Below are 24,934 nucleotides of genomic sequence, written 5' to 3'. Positions count from 1 at the left end.
TCTTAGGATTTCTTACAGAATGCATAGACCTTATAGTGTGATTATTCCATATGGGGAACCTTTGGTCCTCCAGATGTTGCTGAACTACAACTCCCATCAGCCCCAGCAAGCATTGCCATAGTCAGGAATGATGGGAGTTGTAGTTCAGTAACACGAGCTCTTTATAGGTATGCCTCCATAAGTGAATCTCCCCAAAGGACTGTAGTCTAGTCTGCAATGCTTTGTGCTAAAAGATCAGAGTTACAATACAGTGTTTTTAAATAACCTGTGCATATAAATCAGGGGCCACTAAGAGACAAAAATTTGTAGTAGACCTGCAATGGTTTCTGGCTCACAATTGTTTAACAAATCAAGAAAAAGACTCTCTGCTCCTCTGCCCCAAATGAAGGTGCTGAAATAAAGAAAGCTTGGGGAGAAACCAGGAATGGATTTTTATTTGAAAGGACTGGGATGTCAGTTCTAAAAATGAATTCTCTGTTTGAGCCATGTTCTCAAAGGCATCTTGTTCCTTAATCCTAGATATATGTCTCAATATATCTAGTACCTCAAGCCACTATTTTGCACATTACTCCAGTAGGTGGATCTTGAGGTTCTAGCAAAAAAATCTCAAATCTCAGTAGCTTATTATCTCCCCCTTATAGTCTCTGTATTCACAGATGTAAAAGGTAAAGGTGTCCCCGCACTTACAGTGTGAGTCGTTTCGGACTCTTAGGGTGACGTCTTACGACGTTTACTAGGCAGACCGTATATATGGGGTGGAATTGCCAGTTCCTTCCCCGGCCTTTCTTTCCCCCCCAGCATATGCCGGGTACTCCTTTTACCGACCATGGATGGATGGAAGACTGAGTGGACCTCGACCAGCGGCATCACTAGAGGGGTGCGGGGGGTGCGGACCGCACCAGGTGACACCATCAGAAGGGGTGACACCCAGAGCTGCCCCTAGGCACTGGCCCTGCAGCGGCCATCTTCCTTCTTGGGGACTCTCCCACTCTTTGGCTGCAGAGCAGTTTTTTCCCCCATCCTGCCTGGCCTGCCTGCTCAGCAGCTGTGAATTTTAGGCGGGAGGTTTGAATCCTCTGCCTGCTCTTGGGCTGCATGCCTGAGTGGCTTCCCAGGAGTAGGGTTACCAGGTGTCCAATTTTCAGCTGGAGTTTCCTGTTTTGGGGGGTCCCCTCCAGGTCCCCAGCTAACTTACCTTAATCTCCGGACTCTCAGCTTCAATAAAAAAAACCACTAAGTTTCTAGGTCATCTGGTTCCCGAGATATACACCAAAATGTCAGCCCCCCCCAGCTGCTGTTTAATCTGTTTTTTAACCGATCTGTATTGCTTGGAAAAGTTACTTTTTTAAACTACAGCTCCCATGAGCCCCAGCCAGCATGGCCACTGGATTGGGCTGATGGGAGTTATAGTTCCAAAAAATAACTTTTCCAAGCTCTGGCCTCTAATCCCGCCCTTTCAGGATTGTAGCCAATAAGGGGAGCCAGGCTTGTGATCTGTTGACCCAGGCAGAGCTTAGGCTTCATTACAACATGAAGATGGTGGTTTTGAGGTCTTCAGTTTGAGTAAGTAAGAATATGGGTTAAAGTTTTTTCTCTCTTGTGTGTAGCAGTCAGACCCTGGGCTGTTGGAGAGGGCAGTGCTTTCAAAACCTTTCCAATATGAAAGCTTTAATCCAATACTTGCTTTTCTGGGAGTAAAGGAATGCTGATCCCATGTACCTGGAGTAAACCCCATTGAATTCATTAGGACTTACTTTTGAGTCGACATGGTTAGGATTGTGTTGTAAATTAATGGGACTTCTGAGTAAACATAACAAAGAATTGTGTTTGTGTTGTAAATCTTTCCCTTCTTTTCCAATCCTATTTTTAAAACAATTAGGCAGTTCTGCCATGACCAACTGGTTTGACAACAAACTATTATGTGGGGTGTATTTTTACAAGTGTGTGTGTGTGGAGTCTTTCCAACAACCCTGTGAGTCTTTCCAACTTCATGTGAGAGGAGCTTTTCAAAGCTGAAACTTATAAAGAACTTATAAAGAACTATTTGTGATCTACAATGGGACAGTCAAGGCTTTATCTTCCGATATTATCAATTTAGATGTAGTTCTTAAACGTTTTTACTTCGAATTCTATTGTTTTCTTACCGAATTTTCACTTTAACCATATGAAACTATGTTGTTCATGCTCTGGTAACTTCGAGATTGGATTACTGTAATGCGCTCTAGAGAGGGCTGCCCTTGAAGACAGTTCGGAAGCTTCAGCTAATGCAGAATGCGGCAGCTAGACTATTGACGAGGACCAGTCGGTCTTCGCACATAACTCCTGTTCTGGCTCGCCTGCACTGGCTACCTATTTGCTTCCGGGCGAGATTCAAGGTGCTGGTTATGACCTATAAAGCCTTACATGGCATGGGACCGCAATACCTGGTGGAACGCCTCTCCCACTATGAACCTACCCGCTCACTTCGTTCAGCATCTAAGGCCCTCCTCTGGGTACCAACTCATCATGAAGCCCGGAGGGTGGTTACTAGATCTAGGGCCTTTTCTGTGGTGGCCCCCGAGTTGTGGAATAGCCTCCCCGAAGAGGTACACCTGGCGCCTACATTATTATCTTTCCGGCGCCAGGTAAAGACCTTCTTATGCTCCCAGGCATTTTAATCATTTTAATCTTTTTATCTTTTTAATCTTGTAATACTAATTCTTTTATCATCTTATATTTTGTTTAATTGTATTTTGTTTTCATTGTGTCTTATATGTTTTGTGATTTTATTATTATGATGTATGTATTTTATCCTATTTTGTTTACCGCCCTGAGAGCTACTTGCTATGGGCGGTATATAAATGTAACAAAATAAATAAATAAATAAATAAATAATAAATGTAAATACATTTAGGCTGTGCATATGATATTGTAATTTAAAGGTGTAATTTTAATTTTGCTAGTTGTTTATGTCACTACTATTGCCATTACATTCAGTGATATATGGGAATTATGATTTACGAGTAACATTAGTACAAAAAACATTACTAAGGATTCTGTATGGTCTGGTACGGGACGAGGTCCATGGGGGTGACACCATGAGTTACCGCACTGGGTGACACCAACCCTAGTGACGCCACTGACCTCGACCCCTTTTACCGGAGATTCGACTTCCTCCTTCTGTTGGAATCGAACTCTAGCCATGAGCAGAGTTTCGGCTGCATTACCACCACTTACCACTCTGCGCCACAGATGAGCTATGCACAAATGGCAGTCTACATAAACTAATACCACCACCAAGGTACTCTAAGATATACCCATACAGGGTGTGCAAGCACCTTTTTTGCATTAGGAATGTCCTTGGTATGTTTTGTCTTCTCACAGTCTCTGCAAGCAGTAGTTAGCTGTGTACAGTTGACAGGCTGCATAAATCTGACACTATCAAAATGATATCATAAGGTATGCAGGTACCATTTTTATATTTTAGATATCCTTTTGCCTTCATTCTCTTGTGTTTGGTCCTTTCAAAATGATATCAGAAAGGGAAAAGCCAGCCATCATAAATTCAATTTCAACGACAATGGGAGCAATGCTGTTAAGAGGGCTGTGTGGATAGTGTCACCATATAGTTTAGTCACCAGCACTGGACTTAGGTATAGATGGATGATGTCAGGAGTTTCCTGTTCTGTTGTTGTTAAGAGAGACAATACAGAACTTGTCTAGTTTCCTGTGTCCTTAAGCCTTCCATGACAAGGGGCGAACACAAACACAATTATGTTTTCCTGTTGATTAAAGCTGCAATCCTAGCACCAATTACGAGAGAGTAAGCCCCACTGAATTAAATAAGACTTACTTCTCGATATACACTGTTTGGCTTACGCCGTAAGGCATGAAATGTTTGGGTTATTCTTTCACTGTTCTAGACAAAGCTTTTTTGGGACGTAACATTTGAGAACAAATGAGGCTGAATCACTTGTTCCAAATGCAGATGTGTAACATTACCCTGTTTTTGAAACCATTTATTTTGGATCAATTTCACCTGATTCTGCCTTCCTGAAAAAGAGACCAGTAATAAGCAATAAATCACAGAGAAACTGAGCTTCCATTGCATTACCATTAATGCTCTTTCTGTGCCATGGTGTAATTTCCCCTACCAAAAAATACCTCTTTGATCTCTCTGAACTTGGCAAGAGCCATGTGGACAATTTCACTGGAAAGAACCAGAGCTGAAGATTAGGCTCTGGCTTTAGCTAACGATCTAAGGAATGGCTGGAGTCCCCATAGCAATTTTGGTAGAGGAAGTCAGAATTCTTCCAGGTTCTCCAAATCTGGGAGATTAACTGTGATTTCATGGATATGGGACTCTGCATTTCCAGGGTTTATTTATTTATTTTATTTATTGTATTTATATACCGCCTCATAGCCAAAGCTCTCTGGGTGGTTTACAGTACCTAAAAACACATATACAAATTTAAAACACATCTTTCAAAAACAATTTAAAACACAATTTAAACATTTAAAGCAATTTAAAAACACATGCTAAAATGCCTGGGAGAAAAGGAAAGTCTTGACCTGGCGCTGAAAAGATAACAGTGATGGTGCCAGGCACACCTCGTCAGGAAGATCATTCCATAATTTGGTGGCCACCACTGAGAAGGCCCTCTCCGTTCTTGCCACCCTCCCAGCTTCCCTCGGAGTAGGCACCCGGAGGAGGGCCTTAGATGTTGAGCATAGTATACGGGTGGGTTCGTATCGGGAGAGGCGTTCCAACAGGTATTATGGTCCCAAGACATGTAAGGCTTTATAGGTTAAAACCAGCACCTTGAATCGAGCTCAGATACATACAGGCAGCCAATGCAAGCGGGCCAGAATTGGTTTTATATGTTTGGACAGTCTGGTCCCTGTTACCAATCTGGCCGCTGCATTTTGCACAAGCAGCAGTTTCCGAACCATCTTCAAAGGCAGCCCCACGTAGAGTGCATTGCAGTAATCTAACCTGGAGGTTACCAGAGCATGGACAACTGAAGCCAGGTTATCCCTGTCCAGATAGGGGCGCAGCTGGGCCACCAACCGAAGTTGGTAGAAGGCACTCCGTGCCACCGAGGCTACTTGAGCCTCAAGTGACAGAGATGGTTCTAGGAGAACCCCCGAGCCACGAACCTGCTCCTTCAGGGGGAGTGAAACCCCATCCAGGATAGGTTGGACATTCACCATCCAGTCAGAAGAACCACCCACTAGCAGCATCTCTGTCTTGTCTGGATTGAGCCTCAGTTTATTAGCCCTCATCCAGTCCATTGTCGCAGCCAGGCACTGGTTCAGCACATTGACAGCCTCACCTGAAGAAGATGAAAAGGAGAAGTAGAGCTACGTGTCATCAATGTACTGATGGCAACGTACTCCAAAGCTCTGGATAACCGAACCCAACGGTTTCATGTAGATGTTGAACAGCATGGGGGACAGAACTGACCCCTGCGGAACCCCATACTGGAGAGTCCAGGGTGCCGAGCAATGTTCCCCAAGCACCACCTTCTGGAGGCAACCTGCCAAGTAGGAGTAGAACCACTGCAATGCAGTACCTCCCACTCCCAACTCAGCTAGTCTCCCCAGAAGGATACCATGGTCGATGGTATCGAAAGCCGCTGAGAGTTCAAGAAGAATCAACAGAGTCACACTCCCCCTGTCTCTCTCCCGACAAAGGTCATCATACAGGGCGACCAAGGCTGTTTCCATGCCAAAACCAGACCTGAAACCTGACTGAAATGGATCCAGATAGTCGGTCTCATCCAAGAGTGTCTGGAGCTGGCCCGCAACCACTCGTTCAAGGACCTTGCCCAGAAATGGAATATTTGCCACAGGTCTATAGTTATTAAGATTTTCTGGGTCCAAGGAGGGTCTCTTCAGGAGTAGTCTCAATACTGCTTCTTTCAGGCAGCCAGGCACCACCCCCTCTTGCAGAGAGGCATTAATCATTTCCCTGGCCCAGCCGGCTGTTCCATCCCTGCTAGCTTTACTAGCCAAGAAGTGCAAGGATCCAGCACAGAAGTGGTTGCATGAACCTGTCCAAGCACCTTGTCAACATCCTCAAGCTGTACCAACTGAAACTCATCCAAGAAATTGGGACAAGGCTGTGCTCTGGATACCTTGCTTGATTCACCTTGATTTAGGGTTGGCCTAAAACATTTTCCTACCTGAGGCAAAGGACAAGATGGTGCCTCCTTCCCATTGCATGTACAGAAGCTGACTAGACTGGTGACAGAATCTTAATGCATTGCTTGGGAACTTCCTGGGGACATCTAATTCGATACAGGATGTGACGAACCTTCTGCCTACTCCATCAGGACTCTCATATTCTTATTGGGGAAGAGTCGGAGCTCAAGGATGGAACATATACTTTGCATGCAGGAGGTCCCAGGTTCAATCCCTGGCATCACCAGCTAGGGATGGGAATGTTCCCTGACTGAAGCCCTGGGAGAGCTGCTGCCAGTCAGTGTAGACAAACCTGAGCTAGATGGACTAATGGACTGACTTCATGTGAAGCAATTTCTTAAGTAATTAAAAAATGGGCAGGGGGAAGACTGACACCTCCTTTGCAAGTTTACATATTCTGTTTGTTCTCAAACTCATTTGCTTTAGGACAATTCCATAGTAATCTCCCTAAAAAAACTGGGATGAAGCTAATTGCTTAGGTAGAAGTAATATCAAACTTTTCTCAGGTACTGATTCCAGCAAAATTAGCAGTGCCTGTACCACTGGAGCCAGTGTAGGCAGGATTTCCAAATGCCACACAGTGAGTTCTACATAAAACTGGGATGTGAATTCTGTGGTTCCTGGATCCTGGTCTTGACCTCAGGGAATAAGACATCAAAGCAGTTCCAATAAGAAAGATTAGAGATCATTATGAAACTATAGTGCAGTGCTAAGTTCTGTATCACTAGTTTGAAATCATTGTTATGTCTGCGTATTGGAAAAAGGTAATGCACATCTAAACATGGTCTTAACTGATAAACAGTAGAAGAGAAATGCTTCAAGTAAGCCATTTGCTGGATGAGGCTGTTTTACACACTATACCAGTGGTTCCCAACCTGGGGGCCAGGATCCCCAGGGGGGCCGCAAAGTAATCCAGAGGGGGCCGTGAACAGTAAAGAAATGAATTATTTATTATTTTTTAAAAAAAGTCTTCACTCCTTCTACACTGCCTGCTTTCCACTGCCGCTGCAGATGACACCTCCCCCTTGCTCCAAATGAGAGGGGAGGCCTTTTGCTGAAGCACCAGAGCGTCTTTCAGGCGCACTAAGGGCAGGCATCTGCCTATAAAATACATGGCAGATGCCAAAGGAGGCTGAGGGTGGAGCTACCAGGAAGAAGAGGGGATTACTATCACTGATTCCCGTCTCCTTGCACTGCCGCTACTGACAATGCCCTTACTTAGAATGAGAGGAGAGGGCTTCTTGTGAGCAAAAAGAAGCAAGGCTGCAAAGAAAGGCTGCTTTCCCCCTTCCTTCCTGACAGCCAGCCTGCCTCCTTGGGGGGAGGGGGTCACAAAACATTTTAAGCTTATAAAAGGGGTCCCGTACTCATAAAGATTGGGAACCACTGCACTATACATTTAACCCAAAGAAAGTAGGAAACTGTAGTATATATCCATTTTATGCTTTAAAACTGGACAGATCCAAATTTGGGGTGGGGACTTGATTCTTCATATTTCTAAGTGGACAGGAAGGTTGTACATTATTGTTCATTCTTTCTGGGCAGCTTTTATAACAGGGGTGGGGAACCTGGGGTCATCCAGTGAAGCTGCATGGTAAGAAGTTCAGGACAGACAAAAGGATGTACTTCTTCACACAACACATGATTCAACTATGGAATTTGCTAATACAAGATGTGGTGATGGCTGCTACCTTTGAGGGCTTTAAAAGGGGATCAGAGAAGTTCTTGGAGAATAAGGCTCTTAATGACCACTAGTCATGATGGCTATAGTGCTTCCAGTACCACAGCCAGTGCATGACTGAATGGGGAACACAAGCGCGAAAGGATTGTTGTGCTCATATCCTGCTTGTGGACTCCCCATTAAGCACTGTTTGGCCACTAGACAGACCCATGGTCTCATCCATCAGGGCTTATGCTCTTAACTTATGTATCTTCAAAAAGCTGAAAATCTCTGCTTAATTATAAAACTCACTGGCTGGCCTTGGTTGAGTCAACTGTGCCTAACCTTCTTTACAAGGTGAAGATGAATGAGGCTAAAAGTGCTGCAGGCAATTTTGTCTGCTTAAAAGTGTTATAGGAATTATTACTAGTAATACATTGGCTGGCATCCATGCTCTTGTTCTGTTAGTGCTATGATTTCCATTTGCATGACAGAACTCCTCCCCTCCCCTCTCCCCATGCGCAACCTGCACTCTCCCCAAATCTCCTCCAGAGGGTCGGGGGAAGCCCCAGAACCGATTTAGGGGGTACATGGGGAGGGAGAGGAAGTCTTCGAGCAGTTAGATGGAACAAGTGTGCTGAATACCACTGTGGCTCTCTAGGTGTTGTTTCTAACTCTCGTCAGGGGCCCAGCCAGCATGTCTGACAGTCAAAGATCTTGAGAGTTGTAGTCCTACAACACCTGAAGGGCCACAGCTTCCCTCTCTTCTGTCATATAAGATTTTAGAAAATAATAAAATCTACATATACCAACACCCATGTCAAAAATCGGTAAAGCTGGGATACTTGAATTCAGGGCTTTTTTCCCCTTTTGCTTTTTTTTGTGGTGGCACTTCCTGGCACAGAGCACTAGCACCTCTTTTTTGGCTGCCCATAGTAGCCATTGGGCGCTGCCACCCACAGCACCTTGATCAAGGTATGAGTACAGCTGCCTCATTTTTTACCAAAACCAAACCAAACCACTGCTTGAGTTTAATTCAAATAATTTACACCCTAATCATAAACACATTTACTCAGATGTTAACTACCTCAAAATGCCATTGACTTTCTGACTAAACCATGTCAGCCCCATTGATAGTAAGCTTAATGTAAAAGACAGTCTTATTTTTAAATTGTATTATTATTGTTGTTATTATTATTGTTATTAGCATTTATACACCACCTTTTTTCCAAGGAGCTCAAGGTGGCGTACATGGTTCTCCCCCTCCTCATTTAATCCCAATAACAACCTTGTGAGGTAGGTTTGGCTGAGAGGAAGTGACTGGCCCAAGGTCACCCAGTGAGCGGCAAGGCTCAGTGGGGATTTTTAGAAGGACAACTCAATTTTGGTTTCAGGCTTTCACCAAAAAATTAATAATATTCACTTTTTTAATATGCAGATTGAGGTAACAATCCTATACACACTTTACTGGGAATAAATGCCATTGAACTCAGTGGGACTTACTTCTCAGTAGACATGCATAAGCTTGCATTGTAAATAGGGTTGCCAGGTTCATGGCCTAAGACTGATCCTGTATCTTTAGGAGAAGAGAAAGTCAGCCAAGTGCAGGTGTTCTTGCAACACTGTAATGAGAAAAACCACAAGGTGGAATTCTCCCTCCACCCTGCACAACTTTTAAAGATACATAAGACCTCTCAGTTGCCAGGCCCGGCCTCCAAGAGGTCTTCTGTACCTTTCAAAGTTGTGCAGGGGGAATGGAGAATTCCACCTTGTGGTTTTTCCCATTACAGTGTTGCAAGAACACCTGCACTTGGCTGACTTTCTCTTCTCCTAAAGATACAGGATCAGTCTCAGGCCATGAACCTGGCAACCCTAATTGTAAACACCTGACTGGATTCTGACCAGTGAAAGGAAACATACAGATCCCAAATTGAAATGTTTTTAAAGGCTTAGGAAACACAGTTGTATGTATATTTAATATTTTTAAAATGTCTGTGGAAGATAATGTATTCATGAATAGCTATGATCTCGAAATTAGGCCTTTGGGTTTCTGTGTAAGAACAGATAATGAAAAAATTAACAGCTGAAACAGGAATTCCTGTCTCCTAACTTGTATCCTAATTAATACATTGGTAAAGCTTTAGAATGAAGACATACAGTATTTTTTCCTTACTAAGGATGTGTCATAGATGACTTCATCATTATACTTAGAAAACATCAACAAGCAATTTTATTTTTTTGTTTTTCCTCTCTCCTCTTCTTAGCTTTCATGTTATTAAAGCATCTTGTATAAATAAAAGATAAAATGCATCTCTTTATGTCAGACAGCTGTTTGTTGGGATGCCATGGCAAAGTGAGTCCAATACATACAACAGCCTGTAAAATGGCTGCAAGGCATCTTCCAATCACAGCGGTACTAGTGTAACGCTAGTGGAATAGTGACTGCTGGCGCTGATACATTGGCAAACTCCTCTGTCCCAAATGTAGCAATGCTATGGAAGGGCATTTTTGCCAAATTGCCAGTTGTGAGAAGCCTATTTATGCAGAATATAATACCCCTTTCTGAGAAGAAATGACTTTTTGTCATAGGGAGTCCACGGCAGCTTGAAAGAGCTCTTTGGTGATGCCTTGCTTCTGGGTAGGATACTTCTGTGAGAGCAGTCACACAAGACAACTTGCCACTGTGGTTTTGCACAGGCAAACTAGTCATCTGAGCCAGGGGTAGATAACTTTTTCAGTCCAAGGGCCACATTCCCTTCTGGGCAACCTTCCAAGTGTCACATGTCAGTTGTGAGTTGGGACATAGACAAAGTGGGCAGAACAACAAAGGTAAATCTTACCTTTGTACCATAGCCTAGTTTCTACACACACACACACACACAAATGCAACTCCATCCTCCATCCAGACAACTGAGAGGCATTATCAGTTGTTATGTGCCTTCAAGTCGACTAAAACTTATGGCGACCCTATGAATCAGCGACAGCCAACAGCATCTGTCGTGAACCACCCTGTTCAGATCTTGTAAGTTCAGGTCTGTGGCTTCCTTTAGGGAATCAATCTCTCTCTTGTTTGGTCTTCCTCTTTTTCTACTGTTTTTCCCAGCATTATTGTCTTTTCTAGTGAATCATGTCTTCTCATTATGTGTCCAAAGTATGATAACCTCAGTTTCATCATTTTAGCTTCTAGTGATAGTTCTGGTTTAATTTGTTCTAACACCCAATTATTGGTCTTTTTCACGGTCCATGGTATCCACAAAGCTCTCCTCCAACACCACATTTCAAATGAATTGATTTTTCTCTTATCTGCTTTTTTCCACTGCCCAACTTTCACATCCATACATAGAGATCAGGAATACCATGATCTGAATGATCCTGACTTTAGTGTTCAGTAATACATCTTTACATTTGAGGACCTTTTCTAGTTCTCTCACAGCTGCCTTCCCCAGTCCTAGCCTTCTTCTAATTTCTTGACTATTGTCTCCATTTTGGTTAATGACTGTGCCAAGGTATTGATAATCCTTGACAACTTCAATGTCCTCATTGTCAACTTTAAAGTTACATAAATCTTCTGTTGTCATTAGTCTTTCTGACATTCAGCTGTAGTCCTGCTTTTGTGCTTTCCTCTAACTTTCATCAGCATTTGTTTCAAATCATTACTGGTTTCTGCTAGTAGTATGGTATCGTCTGCATATCTTAAATTACTGATATTTCTCCCACCAATTTTCACACCTCCTTCATCTTGGTCCAATCCCGCTTTCCATATGATATGTTCTGTGTATAGATTAAATAAATAGGGTGATAGAATACACCCCTGTCTCACAACCTTTCTAATTGGGAACCAATCGGTTTCTCCATATTCTGTCCTTACAGTAGCCTCTTGTCCAGAGTATAGGTTGCACATCAGGACAGTCAGATGCTGTGGCACCCCCATTTCTTTTAAAGCATTCCATAGTTTTTCATGATCTACACATTCAAAGGCTTTGCTGTAATCTATAAAGCACAGGATGATTTTCTTCTGAAATTCCTTGGTCCGTTCTATTATCTAATGTATGTTTGCAATATGATCTCTAGTACCTCTTCCCTTTCTAAATCCAGCTTGGACATCTGGCATGTCTCACTCCATATATGGGTAAGAGCTTTTGTTGTAGAATCTTGAGCATTACTTTACTTGCATGGGATATTAAGGCAATAGTTCAATAATTACTGCATTCTCTGGGATCCCCTTTCTTTGGAATTGGGATGTATATGGAATGCTTCCAGTCTGTGGGCCATTGTTTAGTTTTCCATATTTATTGACAAATTTTTGTCAAAATTTGGACAGATTCAGTCTCAGTAGCTTGTAGCAACTCTATTGGAATGCCATCGGTCCCTGGTGATTTGTTTCTTCCAAGTATTTTAAGAACAGCTTTCACCTCACATTCTAACATTTCTGGTTCTTCATCATACAGTTTCTCCGTGAATGAATCTGTCATCCTGGCATCTCTTTTATACAGTTCTTCAGTGTATTGCTTCTATTTTCCTTTCCTTTCATCTCGGTCAGTCAGTGTGTTCCCCTGTTGATTATTCAACATCCCTACTCTTGGTTTAAATTTCCCTTTCATTTCTCTAATCTTTTGGAATAGGGCTCTTGTTCTTCCCTTTTTGTTGTCCTCTTCTATTTCTATACAATAACTATTGTAATAGTTCTCTTTGTCCCTATGTACCAGTTGCTGTATTGTTGCATTTAGGGTCTGGCTGTGTTTCTGTCTCCTTTTGCTTTTGCTTTCCTTCTCTCTTTAACCATTTGAAGAGTTTCTTCAGTCATCCATTGAGGTCTTTCTCTCTTTTGAACTAGAGTATTGTCTTTTTGCATTCTTCCCTGATATTGTCTCTGACTTCAGTCCATAGTTCTTCTGGTTCTCTGTCAACTAAGTTTAAAGCCCCAAACCTGTTCCTTACTTGATCTTTATATTCTTCTGGGATGTTATTTAAATTATATTTTGGCATTATGATTGCTTTGTTGTTCTTCTTTAGCTTTACTCTGATTTTTGATACGACCAGTTCATGATCTGTACCGCAGTCTGCTCCTGGTCTTGTTTTTGCAGAAAGTATGGAAATTCTCCATCTTCTGCTACCAATTATATAATCAATTTGATTCCTATATCGACCATTTGGTGATATAAATGTGTACAGTCGTCTTTTTGGTTGCTCAAAAAATGTGTTTGCAAGAAACAAATTATTGGCTTCACAGAATTCAATAAGTCTTTCTCCTGCTTTGTTTCTGTCTCCAAAGTCCCATTTCCCCACAATTCCTGGTTCTTCTCTATCCCCTACTTTTGCATTCCAGTCTCCAATAATCATCAGCACATCTTGTTTTGGTGTGTGACCAATTTATTCCTGTACTTCTGCATAAAATCTCTCCAATTCCTCTTCTGCTGAGTTTGCCGTTGGAGCATAGAGTTGGATGATAATTATGCTAATAGGTTTCCCATTTAATCTCATTGATATCACCTGCTCAGACCTTGCGTTGTAGCTCCTAATTGCTTCTGCTACATCACTTCTCATTATTAAAGCAACCCCGTTTCTTCTTAATTTCTCATTTCCTGCATAAAATACTTTGTAGTTGCCTGATTGAAAGTGTCCCATTCCCGTCCATTTTAATTCACTCACGCCAAGTATTGTAATGTTGATACGTTCCATTTCTTGCTTGACAATTTCTGACTTTCACTGGTTCACGCTTCTCACATTCCGTGTTCCTATTGTGTGCGTCATACAACTCCGGACTCTCCTTTCGCATCTGTGTGCATCAGCCTCTGGGCTTTCTTTCGGCTTTGACCCAGTTGTGTCATTAGTCACAGCACTGATCGCACTTGGCCTTTGTTCTTCCCCAGTAGCTCGGTGAGTGCCTTCTGACCTGGAAGGCTCATCTTCCTGCACTCTCTTGTGTTGCATTTTGGATACTCTGTTCATAGGGTTTTCATGGTAAGAGATATTCAGAGGTGGTTTACCATTGCCTTCCTCTAAGTTTGGATGCATCTTAGTCTGGTGTCTCAGCTTTGAGCATTCTGCCTTGGGTGCCCCTGCTAGGAGTCTAGCCTCTTGGTCTAGACTCCTAACGTCATTGCTCTCAGCTTCTTAGACGTTCTCAACCCCCCTCACCACATTATGGTGTGCATCCTGGAGGGGGGCATTATCAGAGTTCAAGCAAACATTCCAGTCAGGCAAAAACCGTCTGTAGGTGAAGGAGAGCCAATGAGGGATACTGGCTTGGGGGAGTGGGCATGGCCTGGGGAGAGTTCTAAGGGTAAGACAGAGAGGCCTGGGGGGCCACATTTGCCTCTTGGGCCTGAGGTTCCCTACCCCTAATTTGAGACATCGACACAGGAATCAGACCTCAGTAATGAGCCAAATAGTGGCCGTTCTTATAGCACAACTTACAGAATTCAGGATGGTAAAGTGAAGGGTCAATATTAAGCTTAATGGGTCGTGCCAGAGTTCTCAACTATTCAATGAGGTGTAGTGGTTAGAGTGTCAGACCAGGAACTAGGAGACAAATCCCTGCTCAAGCACAAAGCTCACTGGGTGACTGTCTCTCAGCCTAAATGACCCCACAGGATTGTTGTGGGGAGAAACTCTTGAGTTGGAGAACCATTTTTGTATACCACTTTGAGCTCCTTGAAGGAAAGGTGGGATATAAATGTAAAAATAAAATAAATATAGACTCTATCTGTAGACAATAGCGTCTATTGTCACATTTTGCCAAATGTGCAGAGGCCAGGGGTTGGAGGCCGTGGTTGCAATCCTGTTCAGCTACAAAGATTGGATGAATGCATGGATGGGGGAGTGTGAGAAAATAGTTTCCCCCAAGAGGAAATAGTCTTGCAAATTCATGAAGTTTTCCCCTCCCTTTTTCTCAAATTGCCTTCAAGATTTGCTTCTAACAGGTATTAAAGGGATGTTTGACATGTTCTCCCAAGATTTTAAAAATCATTATAGAAGAGGAATGCAAACATGAAATCATATAAAATACTGATCCGACAAGATGAGAGTATGAGAGAACATAGGTTCAATGATTAAAACAACAAAAACTTTACAGGGACTTCTGGAAGTAAAGAGATAACAGTGCTAGTTATTAAATGTGTGAATTAAAAGATATACAATTTGCATGTTAAGTTACTGGCCTATTACTGCTTGTCAGAATATATATGCCCTGGTTCCATTAATACAAGCAGACAAAGTTTGTAGGCCACTGCTGAGTTACATAAATGACATATAAATACATTTTTGGTGCCATGATTTTAGGATATTATATTTCATAGCTAGGACCCAAACAGTAACGCAACTATTTTCAGATATGGAAGGGGATGTTGGGCTTGTTTTTCTCAATGAATTTCCCCAAGCTGCCTACCACAAATCAAGTGATTTTTGAAATTTAAGTGAGTTTAAAAAATGACAAGCACACAATCTATTGAAAGAACAGAGTGTTTTCTCACCCCTTGCATTTGCCTGGAGTGAGGCCAGATGTTCTTTTATGATGAAGTTGGATAAACAATAAAGTTTGACACCAGCTGTGCTAATCAATGTGGCTTTTATTCAGATACCAGATTATTAGCATTACATTAAGACCCGTCATAGCCAGTAACACTTTACCTATATCAGTTATGGGGGCGGGGGCTCAGGTGAACCAGTCCAGCTACCCTCTGCAGGCTTTCACGGACTCTATACCAGCCTTTCCCAACCAGTGTGCCTCCAGATGTTGTTGGACCACAATTCCCATCTTTCCTGACCATTGGCAATGCTGGCTGAGGCTGATGGGAGTTGTGGTCCAACAACATCTGGAGGCACACTGGTTGGGAAAGGCTGGTCTATACCATTGATGTGTGTTGATTGATGTCTGCTGCCTCTGTGCCTCTGGATCTATGTGTTTAGAGCCAACAAATGGATGAGTCAGCTGACTAATACACCAGCTACAGCTGGTGTTAGGTCAGCTTATCTCCCTCTGCAGGACTTCACAGGAGGATTCTTACTTCAAAGTAGAAGCATACTTGTTGGATGAGTCATACTCTTCAAAGGATATGTGACTCACTTCCTCTAGTATTGTGGCAAATGACCTAATAGGGAAAGGATGTGTGATCTCCCATGAGAGAGTTCACAGCTTTACTTTTGTGCACTTGCAGACCTTCAGAAGGGGTATAAATGAGGCATTGAAAGGGACAATTGCTGGATTTATATATTATCCAGACAACATAATTCCTTTGACAATATAGATTGCCAGGAGTTCTAGTATTATGATAGATGGAGAAAAATGTTTCTCTGTCCTTTTTCTCTATGCCATAAACAATTTTATACATCTCTGTCATGACTCCTCTTAGATCCTATGATCCAGGTCAATCTTGCTGGACAGGGCCAATATCTTATGCATACCTGAAGTAGCTCTTTGGATCCCAGGCTATATTGTTGTATTAATTATGAATTTTAAAATTTTGTAAAACAATTTTGAGATTATTGTAGCATCTTTAGGAACTTTTCTTTGCCAGCTAACAGCACAGAAATAGAAGAATGTATGTATGTATGAATGAATATATACTCCAGATAGAATGGGACCCTACACAAACTGCTCCCTTAGCAAGAAGCTGTTGGCATAAGATCTCTGCATCAAGCTATTCATTCACTCTGATGTGTGATCCAGGGATTGAGGCACACACAATGTATCTAGACATTTGCTCTTGATGTTAGAGGTGCTGGTGAAACTTGTAAGCTTGAATCTTGGGAGCTTGTAATGCTTGCAAGCATTTCATGGTCCCCGGATTAATTTGGATTACAGTCCTATCTGGAGAATATTTTCTCCGCTACACATCCAGCCACCAAACCCCTTCTCTCCCACCCAACCTTCCACAATCCCTCTTCCCTTTAAACAGCACTTACCTGCTGGAACAGCAGCAATCATGGTGTTGCTCCAGCCACAGCAAGAAGACAGGAGAGAGATCCCTCTCTCTGTCCAGTATGCTGGTAGCATGCCAGGAAGAAATGCCCCAGTGACCCTTGGGAAATGTAGTTTTCTCAGCAGAGACTTCTGAACTTGGACTGTCTTGGAACATAAGCTGAGTTTTTTCTGATATTTTTTTGAGGAAGCAGCTTGGCTTATTGTCCAAGCAAATCTGACATGATCTGGGGGAAAGTCACCCATGTCTCCTTATTATATTCAGAGGGAACAGCAGTATTGTTAATTGTCATAACATAAAGTTCAGCTGTTTGTATGCTTACCTCTCCATTGAAGAAACAGAAAATAGTTGCCACAAGTAAACCCTAAGAAGAAAAGAGAAAATGATTCAGATGGTATCTGTCATTATCTATGTTGTGTTCATTTGTGGTGCAAAGTAATGATACAAAATGTAATACCTACTTCATTTCATGCTGTAATAGCTAAAAAATACTGTCCTACAATTACAGTTTCTCATTGTTGAAAGACAAAACAACAGTGATGCTTGCCAGGTATTCTCATTCTCTTTCTTTTTCCATATCAAAACCAAGATTGTTTGGCAGGCAATGGCATATCCTCAACTAAGAGGAGCGAGAAAGTGGGGATCTTTGTGAGAAAAGCTGGAAATTAGTGGTACATTTATTTATTTATTTATTGCACTTGTATACCGCCCCATAGCCGAAGCTCTCTGGGCGGTTTACAGCAATCATTGATCTAAAAGCTGCTACATATTTTCAAAAAAGGACAAGGGACACAAGGAATCTTATAGCCCCTAAATGACAATCAGATCTACTATGGCATAAAGCTTCCATTAGTGACAATGGCAACTTCTCTCCAGAAACAAATTGCAGCTTTGGGTTAGTGGGTATTTTTGTCAGGAATGCATTTGTATTAGGAAACCTTCCATTCCCATCATTCCATTGTTCTGATGGACACGGGAAAAGACTGTAGTCAGTGGAAGAGCATCTGCTTTGCACACAGGAGGTTCCAGGTTCAACTCCAGGCATCCCCAGGTAAGGCTATAGGAGACACCTCTGAGAAATCCTGGAAAGTCGCTGCCAAGTCAGTGTAGACAATAGTAAACTAGACGGACCAATGGTCTTACTCGGTATAAGGGACCTTTCTATGTTGTTCCTGTGATCTTTATTCCCCTTGAAACTATTTTAAAAGAAAAAGATCCCCCTCTTTGTAATGGCAAGCTATGTGTTTAATAAAACATGTAGTTCAGTCCTAACAGGGAAATCCTATTCACGTGGACTTGGAAGCAAACTGTACTATATTCAGTGGAACCTAGTTCCAAGTGTGCATAAGACTGCAGCCCTAGACTCTTTTCTAACACTAAATACAGGTATTTCTCATTTGTGCTCCTATCCCTGGTAACAAAGACACTTTGGGACATGCAGGGTCCTCCATTCCTGTTCCTATCCCTCTAAATTCTGTTATCATTTGCAGTTTTATAGCCATATTGTCTTTTGTAAGATGACAGTTGAGATCATGGCTTAAAGACAATGAGTTTGCTCAGATGGCCTTGAAATTAGATTTTTGTTAACAATTCTGCAGAGGATGCTGTTATGAGGTGAGAAAGGGAGCCTGATGTGAAATATCCATAAGTGATGTTATTTGTACAAGACAGAAAGTAACGGCAGTAAATGGCTAATAATAATAAAAGTAATGCTTGCACAATAAAGAAAGTTTGCTATTATACAGAAGAGGGTGAAAAGAGGCTTCTATTTATAGCTTCCTTTAAAAAGGTGAAATGGGATGGAACAGAGATCCGTAAATGGTTGACAGTTTGACCCTGACACTACTGTCCTCTGCTCAATCAATAATTATACTGAGAGATTTTTTTGCTGTTTACGTTGGGGAAGACGGCAAAGAAATGTCAGATGCCACCAGTGAGAAATAGCAGGACAGTTCCCATGAGCCAACCGCAGGACACATTTTAATGATATTTACCCCAGGGTAAAATAGTGTTATTCTACAGCAGTTGTCATCTGACCCCCACTTTCTGTTACAGTTCAGCTGCATTAACTTTGTAGAAGAGCCTCACACATTTCCAGAGAATGAGATTTAGTCATTATTTTCATTAAAGAAAAACCCTGTTCAGATGCCAATCTAAACACATGGGAGACAAGTGAGATTGTGTGCACCCAACATCTATGCTCTGTGTGTGTGTGTGCGTGAACCGCCAACCTCCGGGACAACATGGCCCCCGAGGGGGGTCCATTTGACCCTGAGGTGATTTTTCTCAAACTACACCTACCTGACCACCAACTGCCATCACCAGCAAAATCAGCTCATGGGTGACAGGACAGGGTTTAATCCTGCTTTTCCAAGTCTCCTCCCTCCCCCTTTAAGTCCCTGATTGTGGAGACTTAAGGGCAGTTCAAGGGATTTTGACAGATGGGTGTACCAGCTGCTAATCATATGACATCAAATAGTGTGACTGTCATAAAGGCAGCTTCCTATGTCTTAATTAATACTTATCATTATTTATCTTTAATGTAATCTAAATAAAGAAACAACAATTTTTTTTACTGTAATAGGTCATATAGACTGTTAGGCAAGGTAGAGGCTGTTAATCAAATCTGTAAGCAGTAAGGACACGAGCGCTAATTAGGGATGAGTGAATCTATCAATTTTGATTTTTCTGCTTCTCATTTTTCCGAACTTAAATTTAGCTCTCCACATTTCAACATCAGTTTATAATTTTTTTAATTCCTCATGAAAATTCATCAGCATTTTAGTGCAAATTTAGTGCAAATTTAGTGCAAATTTCTCCTAATATGCACATTTTTATATGCAATTTGTCTAATATTTTAAATTGAGACCTATCCCAGTCTGCGTCTGTGTTGGAATTGCTTTTTAATATGTTTTTAAACCTTTTTTAAAAAACAATATGTTTTTAACCTTTTTTTAAAGATGTCTTCAAAGCTTTTTTAACAAAATGTTTTAAAAGTTGTTTTGTTTTAATGTATTTTAAGGTCTGTTTTTATGATGTTTTAAAGTGTTTTTAGTGCTTTTGTTTGCCGCCCTGGGCTCCTGCTGGGAGGAAGGGTGGGATATAAATCAAATAATAAATAAATAAATAATATAAACAGTTTTGCAAAGTAATTTCCCTTGATATAAATGTATTTTATGTTATTTTCACTAATAAATGCATTTTTACACACACTTTATTCTAGTATATATATTTTTGTACACATAATGTATACACAATGCATGCATAACTATTTATAACGCTGCAATGCAATATACAGCTACCTGGGAGAAAGCCCCATTGATCACAGTGGGACTGACATCTGACAAAACATTTATAATAACAATAACAACAATAATAATATTAACACTAAGAACATCAAATACTAATAATGCTAATGCCAATAATACAAAACATTTATAATAACAATAACAACAATAATAATATTAACACTAAGAACATCAAATACTAATAATGCTAATGCCAATAATACTAATAATAATACTAATAATAAACCATATAAAATTAATTTACAAAGCAAAATACATAAACACAATAAAAGTCAAAAGAGTTACAAAGCAGTATAACATAAATAACAACCAACATAACACATACTCATACAACCACTCACCATCCATTCCATACAACCATGACCATCATTCACTATCTCAAATACATCAATCAACCACTCATACATCAACCACCCACACTCAGCAATTTTACAATAACCCGTATAGAATCACTACGAAGCATATCCATGTAAGATACTCTCCCCATCTCTGAAGCACTAAAGGACTCATGTCCACCTGGATACTCTGTGCAACACCACCACAGGCTGCAGGAATGGGGGGAGGAGGGGTTGCTGTGGTCTACAGAACTTCCATCTCTGTCACCAGCAAACCACTCTGTCTTGGAGCTGGCTGTGAGGGCCTTCACCTGGTGTATGGCCAAGGAGACAGTTAACGAGAGTTGCTGCTGGTGTACTGTCCACCTTGCTGCCCAGCAACTTCTCTGACTGAGCTGGCAGAGGCCACATTGGCTGTAGTATTGGAAGAGCCCAGAATGATAGTCCTAGGTGATCTCAATATCAATGCTGAGGCTGCCTCTAGTGTTCTGGCTCAGGACTTCATGGCCTCCATGATGACCATGGGGCTGTTTCAAGTTGTCACCAGTCCGACACATAGGATGGTACACCCTCAACTTGGTTTATTTGCTCCAGATGGAGGAAGGGATGTTCTGGAGATGGGAGGGTGGATGTCACCCCATTGTCCTTGTCAGACCACTTCCTGGAGCAGTTTAGACTTACGGCTCCCCTGCAGGGTGGTGGACAGATTAAAATGGTCCGCCCCTGGAGACTAATGGAATCCACTGGATTCCTGAATGCCCTGGGGAATTCCCAGTAGATAGAGCAGATGACTCTGTTGAAGCCCTGTGGAACAGCGAGAAGTGAGCTCCCTCTCCAGCATTGTGGAGTCCAGTTTGCACTTTGGTACACCAGTAAACAAAGGGCAATGAAACAGGCTAGACGAAGGCTAGAGTGGCAAAAGATGTGCTGTGAGACTGATCGGGCATGAGTAAAACATCGTAACTGTGCCTACTGTGTGGCAGTGAGGGTCCACTTTTCTGCCACCACTGCATCCTCAAATAGCCGTCCAGTGGAGTTTTTCCGTATTGTCAGGGGTCTGTTGACATCAACTCAAGGAAATGGAGTTTTAGACCCTTTGGAGGCCCACTGTGAATTGTTTGCAAGGCCCTTTGAGGGTAAAGTTGCTTGTCTCTGTAGCAATCTTGATGCCCCATGCACATCTACTATAGTTTCCAGTGAGGTGTCCAGTACAATGTCTGCTGCAACTTCTCAGGATCAGTTTCAGTTGATGCAGCCTGATGATATGGACAAAGTGGTTGCGATGATGCACACTAGCAATTAAAGCTTGCCGAGGAGGTATGACTGGGTGGATCCAGGTTGTGGTCAACACATCATTGCAGGAGGGAGTGGTTCCAGCCACCCTGAAAAAGGTGATGATCTGATCATTCCTGAAAAAGTCCACTCTGGACCCATTGGTTTATGACAACTATGCCCAGTTGCAAATACCCCCTTTTTAGGGAAGGTGATTGAGAGGATTGTGGCGTAGCAATTGCAAGTGCTCTAGGATGAAACAGATTATCCTGACCCATTCCAATCTGCATTCAGGCCTGGTTATCGGACTGAATTGGCCTTGATCACTATTGGGAGAAAGACAGGCTACATCTCTGTTATCTTTTTGGTCCCTACTGAAGACCTTTTTTTTTCAACAAGCCTTTTAATAGAGACCTTATCCCAGTCTCTGTTGGAATTGATTTATAAGGTGTTTTTAAAGCTTTTTTTTTTTAAAAAAGATGTTTTTAAAGATGTTGTGTTTTAATATATTTTAAAGTCTGTTATTAATAAATATTATAAATTAATAAATATTTTTATCACAAAATGCTATTTAAGTGGTTATTTTATCTCTATGTATGCTTTTCAAAATTATTTTATAATGAAATATGCATTTTAAAAACACATTTTGGGACATTCTTTTGAGCAAGAGTTGTATCACAAAATTTGGAGAAGTGCAAAATCCAAAGGGTAATTATGTTCCCATCTCATTAGTCTGGGAGTTGCAGATCAGATCAGTTTGCACCAGAATTCACAGAAACTGAATTCCTCAGGCATCCCTAAATGGAGCTAAAGGATATGAATTCAGTATAGCTCCTACTAGGTATGGGCTCCTACTGGGAGGAAGGGCAGGATATAAATCTAATTAAATAAATAAATAAATAAATATAGGGAGGTGGACCTCCAGTTTGAGAAAAGATACTCTCTTGGTCCCTATAGTACCATATTGGAAAAGAAATACCTGCTTCATTTTTGCCACTCATTTTTAGGTGCCCACAGACGCGATATGGCAATTTTGACCCATTTGTTTAACAAAACTATCTCATGCTAGCGAAGCATTTATGTGCTGAATGAACACTGAGACAGGTTCATCATAAATAATTTTTAAACTTAAACTGTAATTGTAATTTTTATTTTAATTTGTATTCTAATTTTGTTTTTAAATATGTTTTTATAATTGTATACTGTAATCCACACTTGTTCGTATTTTAAATGTGGTTTTATCTTGTTGTACACCGCCCTGAGAGCTTGTTGCTATAGGGCGATTTAAAAGTGCAATTAAATAAATAAAATAAAATAATACTTTGCCTGAAACAGCTATGTTATGAGGACAATCTTGTAAAGAGAGCAGGACAGTTAGAGATGAACTGACTCCCACTGTTCAGATCCACTTCTAGTATGGGAAACCTGGCAGGGGATACTTCATTGTGTTATTTTCCAGCTGAGAATGCTACTCTGCAGAGAAAATGCTATTATATATATTTTTTCCAATGACAACCAGCACCTTCTGCTTCAGCACCTTATGTGTTCCTATTTAACTATGGAGTGCATAAGGATAGCAAGTACTTTTGGGCATATTCACACAGAATTTCTGATCTATATACTCACTGTGGATTGGCACAGAGTAATGTAAAAGGAGATACGCCTGGCGCCAACGTTACTATCTTTCTGGCGCCAGGTTAAAACTTTTCTCTTCACCCAGGCTTTTTAACATGTTTGTATGTGCTGATATTGTTTTTAATTTTTTAACATTTTAAACTTTTAATGTGTTTATATTGCTATACGTTTATTGTATTTTTGATGTTTCTTGTCTTGTGAACTGCCCAGAGAGCTTCGGCTATGGGGCAGTCTATAAGTTTAATTAATTAATTAATTAATTAATTAATTAATTAAATAAAAGGGACAGAGAACTACTACAATTCTGATCACTCATTGGCCATGCTGGCTGGGGCTGATGGGAGTTGTAGTTCCCATCGCTGATGGGAGACCATCTTGGCTGGGGTTTGTGCGTCCTTACGCCTAACTCTCCCATCATGTAAGTAGGGATAATATCTGACATAAGTTGGTAGGCTATTGCAAAGTGACAAAACATGTTGATGATACGATTATTACACATGTCAACAAGTGTGGAAATCATAGAAATGGACAGAGGTAGAGTAGCGAGATAAGGTTTTCCTACCATCCCTATCAGAATCCTTTTTCCCAAGAGGTCTGGGGAACCTGTTGGGTGAGGGGAGTCTGCCTCTAGAGTTCCAAGGTGTGATGTGGGGCCTTCTCAGTGTTTCCTCATCTGGTGGGCAGGCGAGGGACACTGGGAAGACTGATGGTGTATTGTAAGAGTTCTCCAGATGTGCCAATGGCCTCTCCACTATGGCCCCTTAGGCTGGCAGAGGCACAATGAACTGTGCTCACCAGCTTTCTGCCAAAACATTCTTCTTTCACATCTGGATTTAAGGGAAGCACCTGTGCCATGTTGAGTGTATACAAAGATATTCTCTATTGCCATTCACCACTCACATCCCAGGTACATGTTGAGGTTTTAATTTTGACCTCTCCCCCAAGCATTTTGCATACTGTTTCCTGCCCTCCACATTCACATGTTCTTTTTCAGAATTACAAGTAGATGAAGTTAATATCTCACCTTTACTCTGAAGACTAGCATTTTAGAGAAGCACTGATGCCGCATAATAATCCCGCAAGGTACGCTATGCAGACAGATTGTCACTTGCCAGGAAGAGGGGTCCTAACTTAGCCTTCTCTCCTTTTAGCTAGATTTCCTCTAGGTAGAGATTTTCATGTGTGTGCAAACATTGAAGCATGCCACCTCCTTGCAATCTAAAGTGGTACATCTAACATGTGATGTTCTAAGTGCATATGATCCTATCTCTGATTATCCAGAATGTCTCACTTATTTCAATGGGGTTTACACACACCAGTAAATGTGCTTTGGATTGCAGCCTTACTATAGGAAAAGAGCCTAAGATATTTTAAGCATGGATCATTTATCCAGAAAACACCAACACCCAAATCAATTAAACTGGTGCAAAGTTGACTTACTTCAGCGGCACTAATCAATGAGCTAAAATCAGCTGTATTTTCTGGGAAAAGATTCCTGTGCCAAGTGGGAATGAGCAAATTTCAATTTCTCTCAATTTCTCATTTTTCTAGTTCACCACATTTCCACATCAGTTTGAATTTTTTGTAAAGCCCACATGAAAATTTGAAGCATTTTCA

The 24,934-nt window shown here is 41.4% G+C and overlaps 1 protein-coding gene across 5 annotated transcripts in view; it reads right to left on the bottom strand.

The window, feature by feature from the left end:
* Window positions 1-24,934, bottom strand: part of CALCR (calcitonin receptor) — a 252,662-nt gene that overhangs the window by 6,925 nt on the left and 220,803 nt on the right. For all 5 annotated transcript variants that reach the window (XM_061587208.1, XM_061587206.1, XM_061587209.1 and 2 more), the window contains one exon: window positions 17,090-17,131. In XM_061587208.1, the coding sequence (XP_061443192.1) occupies window positions 17,090-17,131 (42 nt within the window). The remainder of the gene's footprint in view (window positions 1-17,089; window positions 17,132-24,934) is intronic.

This window comes from Rhineura floridana, chromosome 10 (assembly GCF_030035675.1).
Source record: "Rhineura floridana isolate rRhiFlo1 chromosome 10, rRhiFlo1.hap2, whole genome shotgun sequence".
Classification (NCBI taxonomy): Eukaryota; Metazoa; Chordata; class Lepidosauria; order Squamata; family Rhineuridae; genus Rhineura; species Rhineura floridana.
The sequence above is the reverse complement of the archived record's forward strand: the minus strand, read 5'-3'. Positions and strand labels throughout refer to the sequence as shown.